The sequence below is a fragment of the Cinclus cinclus genome, chromosome 23 (genome assembly GCF_963662255.1).
Source record: "Cinclus cinclus chromosome 23, bCinCin1.1, whole genome shotgun sequence".
Classification (NCBI taxonomy): Eukaryota; Metazoa; Chordata; class Aves; order Passeriformes; family Cinclidae; genus Cinclus; species Cinclus cinclus.
In genome coordinates this window covers 2,768,629-2,790,943 of record NC_085068.1, presented here as the reverse complement: position 1 = coordinate 2,790,943, position 22,315 = coordinate 2,768,629, and the positions used below count along the sequence as shown (strand labels likewise).

The following is a 22,315-nucleotide window of genomic DNA, read 5'->3' as shown; positions in this document are numbered from 1 at the left end:
GACAGGAAAGATGGAGAGAGACTGTGGACAAGGGCCTGGAGTGCCCTTGGACAAGAGGGAATGGCTTCCCATTGCCAGAGGGCAGGGCTAGATGGGATATTGGGCAAAAGTTCTTCTCTGTGAGAGTGGGGAGGCCCTGCTGCAGATTTCCCAGAGAAGCTGTGGCTACCCCTGGATCCCTGGAAGTGTCCAAGGCCAGGCTGAACAGGGCTTGGAGCAGCCTGGGACAGTGGAAGGTGTCCCTGCCCATGGCAAGGGGTGGCACTGAGGGAGCTTTAAGGTCCTCTCCAGCCCAAACCAATCTGGGATTCTATGAATTTCTAGTTCCTAGCTCGGAAGGCACATCCAAACAGCTTTGTGACAAACACTAACAAACCAGTCCCGGGAATACAAGAAGAGGCTTCACACCACAGTGATTTTTAAGTTGTATGTAATTTTTATGTTCCTCTTGTTCCGATTCAGAACAACCTGAACCACAGCTCAGCACAGGGAGAGGCTCACAGGAGTATGCCCAGTATCTTCTGGGGTGTTTGGCTTCTGGCACGTGAGGATTTTACTAGGACACAACTGCTCTTTTGTATCTATTTCCTGCTACAAACAATTCCATACAAAGCCTTTCATAGAAACATTTTCTTATGCAAACACACTAAAAGCTGTAAAACAGTGTGAGTACACAAACTGACTGCAAATTATTAAAGAGGCAGTAATTTGCCTGAGAAGCATTAAGGGGCTGTGAGCAATTCAGATAAGCACAAGGCACATGCCAGACAGGGAGCATCGCTTGTGACACCAGAGACAAAGCAGAGCCAGAATCAGGGCTTGGCTGAAAACTTCGTCAGTGGAGGACTATAAAACCTATTTTTCCAGCACATAAGACAAAAGTCACCCCCACCCACTGGTAGAACACAGAGCAGATAGACATGGATCATAGATTCATCCCAACCAGTTTTAAACTTTTCGTGTTAGGAGTGTAGTTATCCCTCTTGGTGTCTGTTCCAACTTCCAACATCTGCAAGGTGTTTTTATATTGTTCTAATAATTAGGAATCAGGCAATTTTAAGACATTTCCATTTTTGACATGGAAACTGACAGAGCAAATTTGAAGCTTCTAAACTATTGTAATAGTGGCAAGTTTTCTACTTTCCTGGATCTTTTTAACAGCATGAATTTGCTGACATAGAGTTATGTGAAATGCAAAAGAAAATTCTCTTTTTAAAGATGAATGAGTCTTGCAGTTCATCAGCCTACTTCCAGACATTCCTGCACTTTGATACCAACTTCTGCAACTGAGAGATACTCAGGCTCCTAAAATTTAGGGTCAGCCAAAAGTCCATCAAGCACCACCACATGCCACGTCAGCAGAAACCCAGCAGTGCTTAGGCACTTTGATGAAGTTTACTTACGACAAACCTTCCATTTCTCAGCAAATAAGAACAAGTTATTCTCACCTCACCCCCCCCCTCCCCAGTGAGTTCATGAGATTAGAGCCTTCCTGAACTCCTTGCCCTCCTCATCTGCAGTTGTTTAATTTCTTTCTGCTGCTCCTCTCTGGGAGGGAGGGGCTGGGACATGGGGGCACAAGCAGTGTGAGAATTCAGGTGCACTTGAGACTACCATTACGGTACTCTGTGTCTTCTGCAGGTACCACTGACCTCATCTGGGTTTTTGGGATTAGTGATCTTTCCCTTCCTTCTTACATTCCTTCCTTCCATGGAATTCTTGCTGAGAAACAATCTGTATTTTACTCCTCAAATAAAAAGGCAGAAAGAAATTAGCGACTGATGGATTTTGTTCAGGCATTTTTTTCCAGATGGGATGAATATTCACAAAACCACAAAATTTCCAAATCATAAAAATTCACAGAGGTTGTTTGGTGAACACCACAGGAAAGAAGATGGTCCCACCATCTAGGACACTGGTCTTGCTTTTAGTTTCCAGAGCTCTCTCACGGCCTCAGTCAGGCTTCAGTTTGTACTCGGAACCCTCTGATGACTAAAACAAATAGGACAAAAAACTTATCTTAGCATGAAAAAAGAGATACCCTAGGATAAAAGAGCTAATAACAATTGGACATTCAACAGTCAAATTAATAATTTCAATCTCATTCTTCACTTGGTGCTGTAGGGTAGTAAGTATTTCTAAACCAATAGCAAACTTCCAACCAAGAGAACTCAAAATTAGTGATACTTACACTCTAATCAAAGCACTGCATTCAGCACACCAATGCTGGAAACAGGTAATTCCCCCAAGCCTATCACTGTCCAGCAAAGCACTGTTTAGAGAACAACAAAATTGCTTTTGACTAAGAGGGTTCTAATTTAATAACAATGGTAGTGTCTGGCTGTCAGTGATCTGCTAATGCCACGAAGTCTGCTTCTGGACAGGAATTGCCCACTGATATTATCAGTCGTTGAAAACTGTCCTGGATGAGAAATCAATCATTAACTCTGGTCCCCATGTCATAAAAACATGGTATTGAAGAGCACAACTTGCTTAAGGCTCTCACTAATCAATCAGGCATACAGCAGGAATACAGCAACACATAAAAGGGGCCAGAGACTCGGGAAATCCATCAGCTAAGGGGAGACAAGCTGCACTGAGGTTTATCTCCATGGAGAAATCCACTGACCAGACAAACAAGGAAAACAGATTGTCAGCTCCCGGAGCACTGCAGGCTGAGGCAGACAGTCCTGCATCCGCGGCGGGAGGTGCTGCAAAAAGGAGCAGAGCAGGATCCATAACACAAAATTCAAAACACAAGAAGAGAGTGGGATTCACTGAAGAGTGTACTGAAGAAATGGAGAGACCTTCAGGAACAGAGAGGGACAGTCCTGCTGCCTTTGAACCAGCAGTTTTGGAACAAGACTCTCCAAACTCAAGGCCACTTGCTGTGCCAGTGAACACAAACTCTCCTGAAATGAGCACTTTGGAACTGAACCACCAGTGCTCAGACACAGCCACTCTGGATATGGACTGCATGATCTGCTTCAACAAGTACAGCATCTACAGAGTCCCAAAGCTCCTGGACTGCCAGCACACCTTCTGCGCCGTCTGCCTCAAGCTGATCCTCAGGAAAGAGGAGAACATCTGGATAATCACCTGCCCTCTTTGCAGAAAACCCACCTTTGTGTCAGGAGGGCTCATCCGCACATTGCAGAATAAAGAAGACATCCTGGAGTGCTTGGAGAACCTTGATTCAAACCCTGAGGTGTACATCTGTGCCATTGGACTGGATGGCAACAGCTGGACTCAGAGCAGGCAAGACATTTTAACCACAGAGGAAAACAGCCCAGGACACAGGAGCCTGGCCGTGCAGAGACTCGTGCTGCTCCTGCTGCTTGGGGTGATCCTCGCCATGCTCATCCTCCCATTTATGTACTCGGGGAGCGTGAAATGGGTAATTTGTCTCCTGCTTACTTTGGGGTTGCTCATGTCTCTGATGCTTTGCTGCACTCCTAAAGTCCACTGTAGGTGCAAGAAGGACTCCCCCACCTCCTGTAACAAGGAGATCCAGGTCGTTACTGTTGCCTGAAACAATTAATCTGTTAGTCCCGGAGATCAGGGACTGGGCCAAGGTGCACGGTGGGCACAACAGCGAGTTATGGACTTAAAGCAATTTCTCAGAGAATAAATTCAACACTTGGCTGAGCAGGCTCAATGCCAATGCACATTGTTGTTAAATCTCACTACTGCAAACAAAATGAACTACTTGTATATTGATATTTATGTGTTTTCCACACCATTTTTTATCCCAGACTAGTAATTGTGTTGGTTTGCTTTTGCCGCTTTGTTCATTGTCCATGTCCCCTCCTAATCAGCCCTGCAGGATGTTATCTGGAACACCAGGGTGGTGATGTCCTGCAGAACCCCATGGCTGCTGTTCCCACTCTCTGAACACACAAACACCTTTCCTTGGGACAGTGTGGGAAATAAGACTGCTAAATCAGGGAGTGGGTGTTTAGAATAGAGTAGTTTTAGCCCAGACTATCACCTTAAACCCTGGCAGGGATGGGAAAGGGACTGGGAAATGTGATGTCAGTTGACGCTATTTAAAGTTACACACAAAATTTGAGACGAGGAGGCAAAACCAACACTCCCTATCTTGAGTCTGTGGCATGCAAAGGGCAAGGCTAAAATTCCCCACATTATTTAGCACAGAAATAGTTCCTCTCACCTGCATTCCTTTATCTGGCAACCAGGAGGACCACTGTTCTTGCCCTCTTTACATTGCCCTTGGAGATGCTCACAGAAAACAGAAATCCATCAACTGCTGCGCCACACCATGTGTGATATTGTTACATGGAATTTCTCTATTAAATTTAAATAATATTAATTGCTCATTGTCTTCTTTGTTTCAATTCCTTGTGGACAATTAATGTCAAAACAATTCCTAGTTTCCTTATTGACAGGAATTGCAGCTGAGAAAGTGTATCAGGCAGTCTGAAGAGCTGAGATGGTGAGTAAAACAAAGCAGTAATGTGTTGGAGTTATCCTTAATGAAAAAAAAATACTTTGTTGCTAAGAAAATACCCTGAAACACAACTAAAATTAAACTGAGAAAAAAATAGATTTCTCTAGTTAAATGGCATGTTTAAGAGTGTCAAGGATCTCACGAGACCTTGGATCAGGTAAATATTTGTGTTTGATAAGAATGGAAACTGATGTCCTGCAGTTGCTCAGTATATAAATATACAGAGTGTCTCACAGAAGATAAAACAGATTAGACTAAGAGGGTAGGAGCTCTTGTGCTCCTGAAGTCTTGGAAAACATAGGTTTGTTTTCTGCCAGGCACAGGAGCCTTCAGGGGAAATAAATCCTGTGGGTTTTCTCATGTCTTTGGACAGCAACAGGCTTACTGCAGAATACATATGACATTTACTAATAAGCAACCAGAAAAAAGCTTTCCAGCTGGGAAAAGGGCAGGTAGTTTTAAACCCAAATACTATATTATTCCAAATATAAAGACTTGGACCACATATTTAGCTGCACTGAAAGTAATTTCAGAAACACTGGGCAAGTCTTCCAGCTCACATACAATATTCTTGTCGAGGTCCCTTCACCAACACCAATGGGTGTCTGTAAAGGTCTGCAACAAATATATCAATATTGGCCTGAACAGATCACTCAAAAGGGATCCTGCCAGCCCATGTATGTTTCCAGCACATGGGTGTGAAGAAATTAAAACAGAATGAACATGATCAGTAAAATCTTTGTTATTATGCTTCACCCTGCCCTTCCAAAAGAATTGTTTTATTACACTACTTTCTACAGAGCCAAAAATAACAGGAAAGGGCAGCACACAGAGGTGTGATTTCCAGGGAGAGACTGGCCCTCTGAAAGAATCCCTATGGCTCCATAGAATTATGGAGCAGGACCTTCCGAGTTTTCCTTCAGCAGTTCCACTGAAATGTTTTCCAGCCTGGGAGCCACTAACACCCAGGTGGTTCAGAGTTCACAGATGCTGGTGGCAGTCATGAGGCTCTGGATCCTGGTATCTTTTGAACAGATTCCCATCTGACAAGGCTCAATAACCATGAAAGACTTTGAAGCGGCAATTAAGTTTATAGAGAAAAAGCTAATGAGATTATATTCCTATTCCAAAATGTAAAGGATTTGCTTGTTCTCAAGTTTAATTCATTTTGGCTGGTCATTTTGTTAAAGGAAGTTTCAGCTCTTGAGTCCCATGCCCTGCTTACCGTACCTGGCTAGCTCCCGATTTCACATAGTGACCGGGTAATAATACACTATGGCCTGAGAGAGAGGGAATTGTAACAGAACTGGGGCTAGGCAGCATCACCTCATCCCTCACCATCCCCTCGGATGATCCCGGGCTCAGCTGGGCTGGTTGGAGCATGGTGCTGACAACACCAAGATCGTGGGTTTGATCCCTTCTATTGGCCATTCACTTAAGGAGCAGGACTTCACGATCCCTGTGGGTGCCTTTCAATTCAGAATATTCTGTGATCCCCTCAGATTCCTCCATGCCCTCAGCCCAGCGCTGCCCCCACCTCCCCACCCTCTGGGCCGCGCCGATGGCGCACTGCCGGCGGGCAGGCCGGGCCGGGCAGGAAGGGGCGGGCGCCCGCGGCGGTAGTCGGTGTTCGCTTCCAGGTGCTCCGTGCTCGGTTCCTGGTGCTCGCTTCCCGCTTCCCGGTGCTCGGCCGGGCCGGCGACAGGCCGGGGCCGGGCCTGGAGAGTGGGAGAGGGGCCGGGCGGGCTGAGGGGCGAGCGGGCGGGACTCTCCCCTCAGGCCGCTGCCTTGCTGGGGCCGCTGCTTCCCTCCCCTCAGCGTGGCCTGAGGCGCCGCTTTCCGTCAATAAGTGCCCGTGCTGGACCCGCAGTGACTTCCGACGTGCAGGACTTGTGGTAAAAGGGAACACGGCGGCTGTGGCGGTGTCCGCCCTCACAGCTTCCCCGGCTGAGGTGCTGCCTTCACGCTTCTCCATGTGCTCTTCCCTCTCCGCAGCTTTGCTCACTTCACTGTGAGGACATCGCTTCTTAGCCGCTGCTGTGCAAACCTTAGGATTAACTGAACTAAACACGCTCACTTTTCCAACTGCTTAAGCTTTGGGCTTCTCCATGTCCATGTCCTCTGGGGCTCTTACCCTTGTGGCCCATCCATGTCGCAATTATGTGTTCTTGCATTGAGACAGAACTGAATTAACGGCATTCCCTGTTCATACCTCGTATCTACGGATTAAAAGCCGAGGCTGTGATGCTCCCAGCACCTCTGGAGCCATGTGCATGTTGCCAAAAATAATCTCTTTTTGCCCAGATGTTTTCACAGTCACAGCTTTGTGTATGATGTGTAACCACAGTCGGGCTGCGCTGTCCCCACTGTCCCTTAAGGGGACTTTTCGGCCAGCCCCGTCTGAATAATTACCTACAATCGCTTCTCTGAAGTTAATGAGATGGCTCATTAACTTTGGGGGGTTGTGGAGATGTCACTTTTGTCGCAGTTTAGGATAAACGCAGTGCCACCCTGTCTCCATTTCCTCTTTCAGCTGCAGGGAACACATGTATCGTTCAGCTTTAGATCCCCAAAGAAATTACTGTTCTTTCCAAACAAGGATTGCATGACCTGCTGTATAAAGTACACCGTCTCTCAAGGAAACAAAGGGCTTTGTGTGAAAAATGAGAGCTATGGAAGTGATAAAAAATCTCTTTCAAGTGGCAGTTCAGATTATGGAAATGCTGTTGATTGCTGAACACATTGATCAAGGCAGGGATTAGAATTCCAGTGCCATGTGACTTAAAAACTTTCAGAATAAATAACTTTTGGAATATGTTTTTAACTCTCAACTCTCTCATCTTGGACTTGTAGCAAGACTTGGCCCAAATTTTCTTTAGTAAATCACACATTGCCCTTTCTATACGATGTGTATCTGAAAATCCCAAGCCCATTTTTTCCTGTGTGTTTATAAGGAAAAAGATACCTGTATAGAGGGAAATACATGGATCTGAGTATCTTCAGAGCAAAGTCTTACAGAAACTTTCTCTAGGTATTTTAGCTGCTCAGTACTCTGAATTATTTGTTGCATGCCAGGAGCCACCATGGTGTTGCTCCATTGTTGCTCCATTATTGCTCCATATTTTATGTTATTAGGAAATTAGGTAAAACAGTTGTACCGGTCATGGATTTCTTTTTCAGCTGCTTCACTTTTCATATAAGCCCAAGTTAAGAAATCAGTAAATCTATCAGGGAAGGGGGTTTTGTTTTCAGTGCTGTCTCCCATAATGTGTCCATGTTGTGACATGATAAATAATTGTAAAAATATTGAAACTTTAGCGTTAGATTATTCCTGGGAAAATTAGTCTGGAAGTTTGGATGTTTAATGTTTGGAAGTCAGGGTTTCTGAGTCCTTTCTGGGAAGGCAGGACAAACACCTTTCCTGGAGGACCATGACAGATGACATACAGATAATAAAATCTCTTTAAAAAGAGCAGCTCCTCTTCCACTTCATTCTTTTAGGGGTCTAAAACGATCTATAAATGGTGTCTGCATCTCCTGGGAATCACTTGTAGTGTCATGGGCTCCTAATTCTTATTTAGCCAGGGTGTGGAAGAAAGGAAACATTTTAATTTGAACTATAAAATTAAATGGGTGATTTGGGCTCCTTAGAAATTGATTGATTTCTATTGATTGAAAGAAATCAGTAGAAATTCTGGGAGATGGAAGTGAGCTCTGGAGCAGGTTGAATTTGAAATGAGCTATTGTCACCTCTGCCTGAGGTCTCAGTTTGCTGCTGGCACCATCAGGGGAGCAGCTGGAAGCCCCTTCACTTGGAAGTGTGCACAGCTACACGGTAAAAAATAGTATCTTGCCCCAACTCAAGGTCCGTGTGGTGCAGGGATGTTATTTTTAAGGGAAAAGCAGTGGCAGGTTGTACAGAGGAGGAATATTGCAAGCAAAGCACAGCAGTGACCATGGGACACATCAAAGTCCTTCTCAGAGGCTGCAGCTGGGTTCAATTTTCCTAATGCTGTCAGCAAAACAAGCAGGAACAATTTGGGCTGAGGGTGACAGAGGAAAATTATTTCCCAGTCCACTGTACTGGTCCCTGTACCAGGTGCAGAGCTTTTATTTTCATGTTATTTTTGCAGTAAATGTGGGACTGATAGGCCTGAATGGAGCCCAGTCCTTTTGCATCCCAAAGGGAACTTGTCCTTTTGCAGGTTGAAATACCTTTTGACAGCTAATTTTGTGCAAAACGTTTGAGAATTGGTGAACTGTTCATCAGTGTCTTGTTCCTGTGTCTTCTTTGGTCACAGAAGAGTGTTGGGGGCAATAGATAAGCTGGACTTGGTCAGACTTGACCTAGTAAGTGTGCCAGTAAAAACAAAGGCAATTTGTCTCCTCACTTCCTGGTTTCCAACTGTTTGCTCTTGGTTTTTTTGCTGTTGCTTTTTCCTCCTTGAACTTGCAGGTGAAAATGGCTGCAGAGAAGTGGAAAAGTTGGGCTTTGAAACATCAAAAGGAGGCTGAGAATGGCGGGGAGAGGGAGCGGTGTGTGCTGCCGGGCCGGCAGCTGGCTGAAGCCGGCAGATTCGCCTACGCGGCACTCTGTGGGATATCCCTCGGCTGGCTGTTCCCTGAAAACGAGCAAAGGTACAAGTGGAGAGAGGGCTGGGTACGGCAGGTGAATTTTGGTATCAGAGCTGCTATCAGACTCTGTTTGGGGTCTTCTGAAGTTCGGGGAGTGGAAGATTCTTTCTCTCTTGTCCCTGTAAGACTTTCACAATTCAGCACAAAACACATCCATTAACACTGCAGACATCAAAGCAGGTTCTGAAGCAAGGTCTAGCCCCTCTCAGATTGTTTCCTTGTTTATTTAGCCAGTTTATTTAGCAGTTCACCTTCTGCTGACTCCTGATGCTTTGATTTTTTTGTAAATGTTGGAAACCAAGTTCTTCTCAGGTCTTCCAAAATACCCACTTGTGAAGCCTTAACTCTTCTGTTGCCTTACAGCTCCTTCAGGACAGAATTCATCAAGGGCTTTGTGAAGTGGCTGGACCTGCCTGATGCCGTCTTACCTGCCATGACAGCCTTTGCTGATGGCTTAGGAGGTGAGGGCACAGAAACTTTCACTGAAATTTTGCTGAAGGATCCCATTTTGAAAGAAAATCCACTTCTCATTACCCAGGTAAGTCCAGGTAAGCCTCACCCTTGTTTGCTTTGCAAAAGAGGTTTGTCATATGTGTCTGTTTGCAGCTGAAGTGCTGCTTGTGGAGTCAGGGAAATAAGGTCAATATTTCTGATAGGTATTTATTTATAGGCAGCTGTGGGGGGACTGGTTGTCTATCCATAAAGACCTCATGGAAATGATGAATATGAAGCATGGTCACTGTCTGCTGAGTTGTGTCTTTGATGGTTTCACTCTATAGAACAGAGAACTGACAGAGTTTTTATTTTGATTGTATTACTGCAGTGGTCTCCACTCATACACGTACAGATTTAGTGACACTCATACATGTACAGATTTTAGTGACACTCTGAGCACAGTAGACCTGATTTTCACTTGTTTAAAAGTCCCTTCACTGTATATGTATCACAGACCACTTCCACATACATGCTTCAAGGAGCACAATGTCTAAATGTCATTTTCCCAAAGTACACTTTGACCAGAAGGAAATCACTGTGACTATTTTCTTTCACCGAGGAAGTGAAACTGGGACTGCTCCATAATGTTCTGCTGTAAAAGCTGATGGAAAGACAAAAGAGGTGAAGCATTTTGGCACCATTTTCTTTTGCTGGAGATCTCTCCTCATCCAGCTTCATGCCATGCAGGGTAGAGAGAGCATTAAGCTGCTGCTGGTGCTGCACAGAACATGGGCAATGTCACCCTGTGCTGTGCCACCCTGTGCCAGACACCCTTTGTGCAGCCAGTGCTCTGGTATTGGCTGATTAAGGGTTATCACAGACTCACCTTGAGCAATGGCATGACAGAACAGCAGATGTGAGAACTTGGCTGTGTTAGGAGAGATAAGAGAACAGTGAACTTCTCTGGTCACCATAACCAGCTCCCATTTCCTCAGCTACTTTTTTCTGTCTCCTGTCAGTCCATGAAATGCCTCAGAGGATCTGCTCCTGGTCCAAATGTTCCAGTGCCCAAAGTCCTACAATAGTATAAGGACAACAACAGAGATCTTAATTAATAATTTAGAGCAGATCTTCTAAAATAAAAATGTCTCTTTGGATGCTGTTTCCTCAAATTCAGTATATCCACACTGATTTTTTTCTGCCTTGATGTGCTTCCTGTGTAATTTCCTTCATTCTCTCTGCCTCAGGATGGATTCTCTCTACATTGGGGCAGGTTTGATCACTTGAAAGCAAAGATGAAGAATAACTGTCAGTCTAATGCTACATCAGCAATCCCTCACACAGTCATCTGCATGTGGGCAAGGTGATTGATTTTGTCTGAGGAGAGACAGAATGAAAGGCTTTAGTAGAGCAAGGCAGCAGAGGTGTGTCTGGAGATAAACACTGCTGTGTGGGAAACATCAATGATAAGCTGAGATCAGCTTTTTCCTTCTTACCTGGAAATAAACAAGCTATGGGACAAACCTTTATGAATTATTGATCTTTTGCTTTATGGTGCTTGTGCTCCTTTGTATTCAGCTGCTGCTGACGCAATATTTACTGTTTATTAAGTATCTGCTTTAATTGCTTGGCGTGCTCAGTGTCAGGGCCTTGCTGGCACTAATGCTGCATTTTTGAAGGCCCTTCATCTCAAAGGAGCTGAAGGGATGATCCATGAAGTCAGGAGATTAGTATGAGCTCATAATTGATTCGATGAACATCTGAAGATTATGGATTGTTATCTTTGTGTTCATTGCAGATGACTAATACAGGCAGATGGTGATAACTGAATCCTTTAAAGACAGTTGTCATAGAAGGCTGTGGGTGTGGTATGGGAAGGCAGTGCAATAAAAGAGGTGCAGAAGTGATAGGTGATAAAAAGTTGAAAATTCTTATTATGAATATTTTTTTTTTTTTTGCTCTCAACATACTTAGAATGCCCATTTTCCAGTGGTTTCCTACCCACATTCACTGCAATGTGGATCTGGGGCTCTCTGTTGTTATGGAAATGGGTTTTGAACTTCAATCAACTCAGGAAAAGCTGGCAAGGACTGAATAAAGATTCACTTCTTTTGTAAGGCTTCTCAGTCATATGGGTGGTTGTCTTGTCATAGAGTCTTCATGGAGATACAAAACACTGACTTCAAAATAAGGCTGCAATATAACAACTGCTGCTTAGGGAGGAAAACAACCCAGTTGTGAACTAATCTAATCACTGCTGGTTGGATTCCAGCTGCCTGCATGTGCAGTACGTGCACAGCCTAAACTGCAGCCTAAATTTGAGAGTACTAACTGGCACGGATGTCATAAAAACAGTTGTCCCAGTTTATCACCTGATTACATACGTGCATCCCTGACCTTTTGAAAGGCCTTGTGTACATGCTTAGGCCAGAGTTATTTGGGGTGGTTTGATAGAGAATCACAGAATCACAGAATGACTCGGTTGGAAGAGACCTCCAAGGTCATCCATAAGTCCAACCCATGCCCTAACACTTCAACTAGACCATGGCACTGAATGCTACATCCAGTCTTTTTTAAAACACATCCAGGGATGGTGACTCCACCACAGACCATTCCAGTACTATATTATATTATATTATATTATATTATATTATATTATATTATATTATATTATATTATATTATATTATATTATATTTTTTGGAAGAAAACTTTTTCCTGATATCCAACCCATATTTTCCTTGGCAGAGTTTGAGACAATGCCCTCTTGTTCTATCGTTTGATGCCTGAAGAGGTGCCACAGGTGATACTGGGCAGACAGGGCAGGACCTGAGTCACTGTCTCATCTCCCTGAGCCTCACTCAGGAAGAGTTTATTATCCACAAACCATCACCCCTTTCCCAGAGGCTGCTTACATCAGTCTGTGGAAAATTGTGGCAACAAGGTCACAAACTTCACATTATTCTTGGTCAGCTTTTTGCTTGAGGCTCCCAGTCCTGCACCTTCTGCTGGGCTTTGGCTCCTCTGTGCCAACCCTTCCCCCAAAAATGCACCCAGAGAGGAAGTGATGGTGCCCATGTATCTGATCGCTGGGCACTCCCAGTACTCAGGCTTTGGGGAACCAGTTGCATCCCTCCCTCTGGACTGGTGTATCTAATTCCCACATTTCACCAGCCAGCCTGGGAAGCAGGCTGCAGTTTGTCCCTCTTCCAGCTGGTTTAGGATGGTTTGTTCTGCATTCTGTACTTCTCATGTGTAGGATCTCAGATTAGTGATGTTTTTATGATACAAACTGTGCTTGGGAGCTTACAGTACTAATAATCATAAACTCTATGGCAGCCTCCTACATCTTTGGCTGCATTTTTTGTGTTCCCAGAGGGCTGAAAGGATTCCCTGTAAAATTCAGCTCTGCTGTAGTTGTGTGTAGGAGAGGGAAGCAGCTCAACTGAGCTGGTACTTAATGTAGTCACATAAAGAGCTTAGAATTTTTCCAGTGGCAATAAAAGAGGAGAACAGAGTTGTAAAAACACTGGCCTCTTTTTCATGGATTTATCCATAGAAACCATCTATTGAATTGATTTGTTTTTCCATTTTTTATGGTAAAGAGCCAATACAGAAGTCAAGTCCCTCAATCTTGACAGATGGCCATAAATTCTGAGATTTTTAACACAACCCAAAAGAGCTTCATGCCAGTTCAGGCTTACTGCCTAGAGCTGTGAATTCCCAGAATGCCAAAGAAAACAGGGGCCATTAGAGGAACATTCAAACCTGTTAGTGATGTTGCATATGTGAGTACATATGACTGCAGGGAGCAGAAGGCATTAGAGTGGGAGGATTACAGCCCTGTTCCTCCAAACTTTTAAATCTGGTGTAAGATCGGGATTATAACAAAATAACAAAAAATGTGGGATGCCTCAGCATATACCAAGCACTATCTGCTTCTGTCCAGCCCTTTGTACTGGCCTTTGGAGAATTTTGGACTGGTTTTGCTCTGTGCTGCCTCACTGAATTGTAACTTCCTGCTTCCCACTTATGAACTGAGCTGCTGCAGTAATTCAATCAGTCTGATGGGTTTTATGCCTCCATTTTGATCCCTCTAGACCTACATCATCAGTTTTAAATTGAATATTCTTTTTTTTTTCTCTTTAGGACCTTTTATCCTTCTCTCTTCAAGATGGTAAGTTTACTTAGCTTTTGTTCTTTGTAAAAATAATATAGTTGAGTTTACATCTGATGCTTTAAAGTGCTCAAGAAGGTACTATCCTATTTCATCCCAGCTTCCTCTCTGCAAAAGCTACACACTCCTTCCCTGCATACCTTTCAGGAAAAGCAGCTCTTATATTAGGAATGGTTAATAATACCCGCTGAAAATTGAACAGCTCTTCACTGCCTTACCTTCACCCACCATGCATTGTCCAGCAGATGTAAATGATGGTGGGAGTGGGGTGGTTTTTCTCCAGTGTTTCCAGGGAAGCAGGTGACCTCTTCCTTTAGGAAGGCACTAAAGCTGTTATGAAAATCTCAGCCTAAAATCTTTTCTGCTGATTACCTAAAAAGAGAAAAAAAATAATTCAGGGTATAAATTCCAGAGTGTCCTGTGAAGCCCATTATAAATAAATGTGACTTTTCTCATATATTATATTACACATAAAACAATTCTCTGGTTTGCAGTCCATTACATGGATTAGTCTGATAAAATTAATGAAATAAAGACTGTCTGCTGAACAGAATGTTCTTTTCTAAAAGAAGCCTGCATTCTATCACTACCTGCATTTTTTAAATCTCTGTGTTTTAACATGTTCTCACAGAAAGAACTCACTGGTTGCTGATTAGCCTATTGCACTGCAGAGCAAAACAAGTTTTGTTCTTGCTTTATTTTTAATGGAAAACTGACAAGTCAGTTATTGAAAAACCACTTATTTTGTGAAGCTGGAATTTAGGAGAAATATCTTTCCAAGCCTCACCCCCTTCCCATCAGGCTGACACCAGCAGTGTCAGCAGAGAGAAAAAAGAAGGGGGCTTCTTACACCTGCCTGGGCTTGCAGGACGTGCCACATTTCGGGAAGGAGTGAAGATAAATTCTCTCCTCCTTTCTCAACTAAGCAAAAACCTGATCAAGAGTGTCATTAAAGGTCACAGAAGTAGTTTGGTATCTTGGTAATTATGGTAGTAAATAAACAATCTTCATAGATTACCCAATGCCATATTTGATCTACGTGCAACAGGTATCATAAACATTCTTTGTTATTGGGTCTTGCTGGTATCTTCACCCACCCTGAGAAAAAAAATTGTGTTTTTCATCCCAGAATGCACCAAGAACCATTTTTAAAAGCCAAACATCAGGAAACAATAGGTGCTGCTGAAACACCTTTAAAAAGCAGGAGTTGGCTTAACAAATAATTAAAAATCTATTACATTTAAGATGTCTTCTAAAATGTCTTTTCTTCAAGAACACCTGCTTACAAAACCAGGACTAATCAGTTCTGTTGTCTGATGTGTCTGAGTGCACTGTCCACTCCTGCATCTCCAGCAGGGAGTGTAAAAGCAAACATTTGTCCATGGTGCTGCTGGGGGAGCTGGTGTGTAGCTTTACACTCTTGGTGCCACGAAAGAAGAAGCTAAAGCTTTTGCACAGAGGTGTATTTTTACAAAATACCACCTTCCTGCGCTGGCACAGTCGAGGTGGGCTGTGCCCAGTTACCCACAGAGACATGTTTGATATTTCCAGTCAGCAGTGGTCCTGCAGCATTTCTTTGTTGAAAAGTTGCCAGCAGGCCTCTTCCACAGAGGATGGAGACCAAAGGATCTGAGATCCTTTTCCTGCCACAGAGACATTACCTGGTGTGGTGTCTCTGTTCACGGGAAAGAAGGATTTTCCATTTATCAGTCTCTTCTCATGTTCCTGGAAGAAAAAGAGAGCATGGGGGAAGGAGCTACTCCATGACACGTTCCTTGAGTACTGTGCTCCTTAATAAACTGTGTGATAAGACTGATCAGACTGTTTTCCTGGGCTTTTCTCTCTTCAAGGATCCTATGATGCTCGAGCCAGGGTGTTGATCTTCCATGTCAGCTGGCTGCTGAGAATTCCCTTGGAAGATCTGGAAGTCCTGGAGGAATCTCTGCTTGAGAGCCTGAAGGACCAAAAAGAGGAAGAGTCAGAGTAAGAACATTTGGATTGATACAGGATCAGAAAATGCTGCCAGTGCTCAAAAACTTAGCAGTAATTACTTGTGCCTAAGTCCAGTCTCTGATTATTCCCAACATGGCTCTTGCTATAATAATTTATGGCTTGATTAGGGTTGCAGAGCCCTCACAGTACTGACAAGCAGAAAAACTCAGCATTCTTAAAATCAGAGCTGCAGACCAGCTGGCCTTGCATACTGGTAGAGGCTGTTCTGCACTGAGCTGCCTCCTTTCCTTTTTCCATTTGCCTCTCAGAGATTGTAGATTTTGCATAAATACATCACAAAGATCTTGTTGTCTCTTGGCCCAATATCCTTCAGATAGAGCTGCCTCTTACAGAAGGTCCTACAGATAAGCAGGATTAGATCCTCAGCTGTTCATTGTCTCTGGATCTGTCTTTAAGCATAGTAAAGAGAGACAGCTGGATAACTCCTATTGAATGGAGATTTCTGAGGGCAACAGGCTGAATCTTCAGATATGTACAGACCTGGCTCATAATTCTATGTTATTGACATAGGATTAACTTTTGTTATCTATAAAAATTAAATAAGAATATATAAGAATATAGGAATTTCTTTATTAGAATAGAAATTTAATTTTTATTGTTCTTTATTTAGAATAAAGGAATACTTTTATATTCCTCTCATCAGGCAGGAATTGTGTGACAGTTTAGCAGTATTTAAGGCAGTAAACATGTCCATAGTGGACTTTCAAGGGAAATATTTTCATCTGTCAACTCAGCAAAGGGTTATGAGATTACCCGGAACACTAATAAAGCCCTTAATCAACACCCTTGCCATGGTTCAGCTCAGATCTTACCATGGGGTCCAGCATGTGATAGGTATCTTCTAGTAACAGCTGTATATGTAAATAATGCTTAACTTTATAGCCCACTGTAAAAAGGAAAAGTCTGAACAATCTCAAAGATCGTGGACTGCTAAATGTTTGGTGTGCAGGAGCAAGGGTTGGTATTAATGGGGGCTGTTTGTGGAAACAAACTCAGAGCTGGGCCTTTAAGCTGTGTCTGATAACAGCAAAAGAACAACATGGATTTCAAGTCCAGTGGGGTTCCTGTGTGTCTGCTCTGGAGAGAGCCAGGGATTCCTATCTTGTCCTTTGCCCAAATTGCAGCCATAGGAGTAAATGTCTATTGGATAAAAAGAAAAATCTTTATGGTGAGGGGAGCCCAGGAGGGCAGTGCAAATACATTGTTACTGCTGTGCTAAAACAAGGCTGAGATTTGTGGGGAATCCATGACCCTTTCTTTGGTTTGAAGTCAGGAGTCACTGGGGAAAGGAAGCAAAATATAAGCCTGTCACCACCTTGACCTCACAGAATCTGGGGCTGGGAACACCATCATGTGCTTGGGATGCTTCCAGTTTTGACCAGCAAGAGGTTTTGGAAAAGAAATAACCAACCACGAGTTGGGCAGGTCCTGCACTGGTGTTTTTACTGATATTTGTTAACAGGAGGTTTTGCTCCTGCCTTTGCTGTTGTGGATATGTTGGATTGAGGCCTAGAACCTACAAGATTAAATGTACAGTCCTCAAAAGAATAATGCTCCAACCACTTAAATCCATGTTAGTTGATACACCTGCAGGTGAGAACCTTTCTTTTGTACACAGCTCTGTAAGAAATTGGAAAACGTCACAACATTTGCTTGTTAGTGTGTGCTCCTGACATTTTTCCTTATTGGAAGATGACCTGAAATTCCCCATAACAATCTCTCTGAGCGTAATTTGTGGTTCAGGCAAGAAGCTGCACATCTGAGCTCAGTGAGGGTAGAGAAATACCAGAAGCAGCAGTTAATTATGACAGTGGATAAAAGCAGTCTGGTAATCCAGTGATAATGGTGATGGAGGAGCCATTAGGAAGCAGCTGCTGGCAGCTCCAGAAGGGAAGCAGTGACAGGCAAAACTTCTTTTATTTACTGCATCGGCAGGCAGGATTTAGCTGTCACTCTCTCTCTCCCCACATAAATCAAACTGCTCATTATTCCAACTGACTCCAGGTTAGACATGTTCCAGCTCTCTTGTCATTATTCTCAGACTGATACACAGTGCAGTGACTGTAAAAGCTGATGAACCTCATGTAGAACAGAAATTGCTGGGTATTGCCAGCTTAAGTATGAACAGCCTGGCTGCAGCACTCGTGTAAGGAGCTCCAGGAGCAATTTTATCCAAAGCCAAGCATTCAGACTGGTAACTAAGGCACAAAATAGAGCATTTTGAAAGGATGAGAGGAAATGGCCTCAAGCTGTGCCAGAAGAGGTTTAGGTTAAATCAGGAGGAATTTCTTAATGTAAAGGGCTGTCAGGCATTGGAAGGGGCTTTCCGTGGAAGTGGTGGAGTCCCCATCCCTGGAGGTGTCCAAGGAACAACTGGACATGGCTCAGTGCTCTGGGCTGGGTGATTAGGTGGGGACTGGGAACATTTTGGTCTTCATGGTCCTGGAGACCTTTTCCAGCCTCGGTGATTCCATGATTCTCTGCTAGCCAAACACTGCTTTGTCCGTGGGGCTGTAGAAGAGGCTGTGCTTGTGCAGAAATTGGAGAGGTGTTGCTCTCTGCAGACACCATGTTTGCAGCTGCATAAGGTAATGAGCAGTAGTTTTTTGGAGGGTCTCTGTGGAGACAAAGTCTCTGTGACGTGCAGGTCTGTGGGAGTTCTGCCAGGGAGTACAGTGACTCAGGGATTTCACCCACTGAGCTCCATTCTCCTCCTGCTGCGCCTCACAAAGCTGCATATTGTTTGGGATTCATGTAAAATTGTCTTAATCAAAATTACAGTGTGCTTAGGGGGTTCCAGGAAGGATTAAGCAATTATATGGATAATGAAAATCCAAAATTAGGCTAGGATTAACAGGGAAAATATCCAAGTTTGGAAGCAAGATAATTGTCACGTTTCAAGTCCTGGATTAACTGCTGTGTAAACAGGCTAGAAGGAAACAACTTATTCCAGTATCCTCTGCTCCTCTGAAATTGAAGCACTTATTGTAAGAGAGAAAGCAAAGACACTGGATAGGAGTCAAAAGTAGTGGCTAATAAGTGGTATTTGTTCCTTTTAGGTTTATTTACCTCTTTTGGATATGCTTGTTAAAATACACCTTAAATGCACTCTGATTACTGTGTTTAATTCCTATTGTATTATTATATTGTGACGTGCAATTAGAAAGCAGCTCGAAGTAAACCCTGATGTTGGAAAACAGTTTAATTACATCTCTGTTTGTTAGCACAAATTACCCCGTTCCCTTTTATTTCAAACACTTTTCCCTGTTTCTTTTTAGCTTTCCTGTGGTTTTTTAGGACACTTAGGCAGCATATAGTTAATGAAATGCTTTTGACTTTCTGTTTCTTTTTTTTTTTCAAGCTTCAGCCCTATTAGGAAGGGTTTTCTGAGTAAGTAATATGTGTTGGCTTTTGTCAGCGGTTAAACAGTTTCAATTTAAATCTGTGGTCCATTTAATCTATTCAATTTAAATCTCTAAATCCATGCTCATAAATCTTGGTGTGCTGTCACAATCCACACCTTCATGTTCCATTTGACTGTTCCTGGGAGGGAAGTTATACTGAGGAGAATAAAAGCAGATTCTGATGCAGCATTGTTATCCATTAGGCTTTTCCCTTAGTTTTTATACTTTTAATCTCCCCACAGGACTGCAGAAGTCTCAAGAAAAAAGAAGGAAAGAAGGAAAAAGCTGAAGAGATACCTGCTGATTGGTCTGGCAACTGTTGGGGGTGGAACAGTGATTGGTGAGGCTGCCCTTGGCATTTTGGGGACACAGCACCAGAGAGGGGTCTGACTCCAAGAAAAGTATTTTCGGCCCCACAAATATAAACATGAAAGAGTTAGCTGGGAAAGTTATTCCAGTGTAGCTTCACTAGCTGGGGGAAATATTAAACTGAAGTTGTCACCCTTAAAAATGTTTTCTTCTTCTTCTTCTTTGCTCACATGTTATAAAAGGATCAGATCTTCAACTCTGAAATCAAAAGTGTGAGATTAGATCAATGTTTCCTGAGCAAACAGAGCACAGCTCACCCCAGATCACCACATAGTCTTCCTCTGACTTTGAAATTATTCTTCATTTTTCTGAAGTCAGTCAAAGAATTTGGGCAGACATTCAGGGCCTGGAGAGGGTCTCAGGAAGCCTCTTTGTTGGACATGCAAAAAGCTCTTCCAGCAGCAGTAGCAGCACTCTCCCAGCACAGGGAAATGCCTGCCTGGGGTTTTTAAGGGAAAATAGTTTGGTGATATCTCTTGCTGCATCCTCAGGTCTGACAGGAGGCCTGGCTGCCCCTCTGGTTGCTGCAGGAGCTGCCACAATCATCGGGAGTGCTGGAGCAGCTGCTTTAGGATCAACAGCTGGGATTGCTGTCATGGCATCCCTTTTTGGAGCAGCAGGAGCTGGTCTTACCGGTAAGAGACTGACCACACCATTCTCAGCCACTGGGGCACAGGATCATGTCTACAAACACAGTTAATGACCTCACTGAGCTCTCTGCAGAGTGAGGGAAGTGATTTGAGGTGTAATCCATGAGATTTTTCCTCTCACTGCTGACTGTACTGTGTAGCCCCTGGTGACCACATAGGGAAAGAGTATTTGGTGTGTGGTTAGTGACGGAAATGAAAACTTGCTGCTTTGGATTGGAAAGAAGCTGCCATGGAGAAAAACAGCTGTTACAGCAAAAGAAACCCCTTGTGCTGGGTTCCCTCAGATCACACAAGCTCAAAAAGATCATCTTGGCTCCTTACTAAGCTATAAGTAATGCATGGGCTGACTGAGGTATTTGGAAAGGAAAAAAAACTCTCCAGATTACCCAATTAATTTCTTAACAAACTCCTACTATTAGCAGAATCCTTTCTGTGCCATCACTGAGCCATGTGTTTCTTCCTGGCTCTGTGTAGGATACAAAATGAAGAAACGTGTGGGAGCCATAGAAGAGTTTGAATTCCTCCCACTTACTGAAGGGAAGCAGCTCCACATCACCATAGCAATCACTGGATGGCTGTGCACTGGCAAATATGGTAAGTGCATGGTGAAGAAGCTGAGAAGAGCTCCAAGAGCTGTGGCTGTGCCCCACTCCAGGCTGTGCTTATGCTCACAAAGCACCACGTCTGCCCCACATTTCCGTGGCATGGTAACTGAACCAGGACAATTCTCACCATAAGACTTTGCAACCCAATCTGCAATCCCAGGCAAACAGAGGACAAACCAAGGGCATTAAGTTGGTGGTGATAGCGGGGCTGGGAGTAGCCATAGCACAGTTGTTTTTGTTAAAACTGTTGCATGGTTTTGCCAGAAAAGGTCTGTTTGGGAGATGATTGCCAACACAAGTACGAAGTGTCTCTGGGACCTTATGTTTATCCTGCAGGAATTAACAGAAAATAGTGTGTTTTTGTTCTCTCTGTATCTGCCAGCTAATGAGGTTTACTGGCAAGAAAGTTCTGTCAAGTAAATCCTGTTAAGCACAGCACTCTGGAGGTGACTTACAGGGGAAACCTTGAAAGGTCTGTAGTGCTCTATTTTTCCAGTGTAGCTTGTCATATAAAATATGTCACCTGTCTGCTAATGTGCTCAGCAACCTGACTGAACAGCTGCCAGTTTATTGAGAAGCACCATAATTAACTCTGGATATCATTAATGCAGAAGGATGTCTCACCCTGTCACTTGCCAGGCTGCAGTTTGCTGTCACAGGGAACTTCTCACTTTGCAGTGCTATGCTTTGGCTTCTCTCTTTGCTTGCCAGAGGTCCAAATCCTCAGGGCTGGAGGGCTCCCAGGCACAGTTAGAGAGGCAAGTGTGTCCCTCCAGGAACCTTTTTGTGTCTGTTTGCCCTTAAAAGGGAGTTACAGATGACACACATTCTTCTTCCATAACTAGCAATCTGCTAGAATGTTTTAAAGAGCAAAATTAGGGTTGTAATCCATTTTCCTCCTTACAGCAGTGCCTGTCTGCATGCACACTCCTTCATTCAGAGGGGCTGAGGACAGGAGTTTAATGGAATTTGCCACCTTGTGATTTTGGAGCTGCCAGTAGCTACCAATCCACGTGTCCCCAGATAAGACAAACCACTGTGGGGATCTTGTGTCACTTTGTCCAGCGGCTGCCTCAACCTCCCCTGCATTGTTTGGGGAAGGAACAGCGTGGGAAGGCTTTTAATTAATTAAAATGACAGTTCTGGTCTGCCCTTCAATGTTCATCTGTCATTAATAGCATTGTTAGAATATTCCACTGTCCTGCAGGTTCTGTTCTGGCCCTCTGTTGGGCTCCTCTTGCCAGGAATCAGCCATTGTGTTCTCTCCAAACCTGAATTCCATCTTTGCAACCTTTCCCAGGGAGCTTCACAGCCCCATGGAGCAGCATGTTGCACTCGAGTGAGCAGTACTGCCTGGCCTGGGAATCCAAGTACTTGATGGAGCTTGGCAACGCCTTGGATTCCCTGCTGAATGGTTTTGTGAGCATGATGGCTCAAGAAGCCCTAAAATTCACTGTCTTATCAGGTAAGAAATGAAATCCTATCAGATCTGCTTGAGTGGCTCTTGTGCAGTTTCAGTGTTAAAAGGGCTTTCCTAAAGAAGGAATGTTTTTGAGG

At 43.8% G+C, this 22,315-nt stretch overlaps 2 protein-coding genes across 3 annotated transcripts in view; both read left to right on the top strand.

The window, feature by feature from the left end:
* Nucleotides 1-2,611: 2,611 nt before the first annotated feature.
* Nucleotides 2,612-3,532, top strand: RNF186 (ring finger protein 186). Its single transcript, XM_062507769.1, has one exon. The coding sequence runs from the start codon at nt 2,612-2,614 to the stop codon at nt 3,530-3,532; it is 921 nt and encodes a 306-aa protein (XP_062363753.1).
* Nucleotides 3,533-6,305: 2,773 nt separating this feature from the next.
* The window catches only part of TMCO4 (transmembrane and coiled-coil domains 4), a 36,621-nt gene continuing 20,611 nt past the window's right edge, over nt 6,306-22,315 (top strand). The window contains exons 1-9 of one of the 2 annotated variants that reach the window (XM_062507695.1): nt 6,306-6,366; nt 8,928-9,109; nt 9,470-9,644; nt 13,690-13,717; nt 15,568-15,700; nt 19,377-19,474; nt 19,995-20,138; nt 20,628-20,747; nt 22,059-22,223. In XM_062507695.1, the coding sequence (XP_062363679.1) occupies nt 8,934-9,109; nt 9,470-9,644; nt 13,690-13,717; nt 15,568-15,700; nt 19,377-19,474; nt 19,995-20,138; nt 20,628-20,747; nt 22,059-22,223 (1,039 nt within the window). In that variant the 5' untranslated portion in view covers nt 6,306-6,366; nt 8,928-8,933. Of the gene's footprint in view, nt 6,367-8,809; nt 9,110-9,469; nt 9,645-13,689; nt 13,718-15,567; nt 15,701-19,376; nt 19,475-19,994; nt 20,139-20,627; nt 20,748-22,058; nt 22,224-22,315 lie in introns of those variants that run through there. The other variant, XM_062507696.1, reaches the window with a different exon arrangement.

Bases quoted from the DNA above. Each gene is read 5' to 3' on its own strand.
- RNF186 (XM_062507769.1), top strand. From the start codon at position 2,612: ATGGAGAAATCCACTGACCAGACAAACAAGGAAAACAGATTGTCAGCT.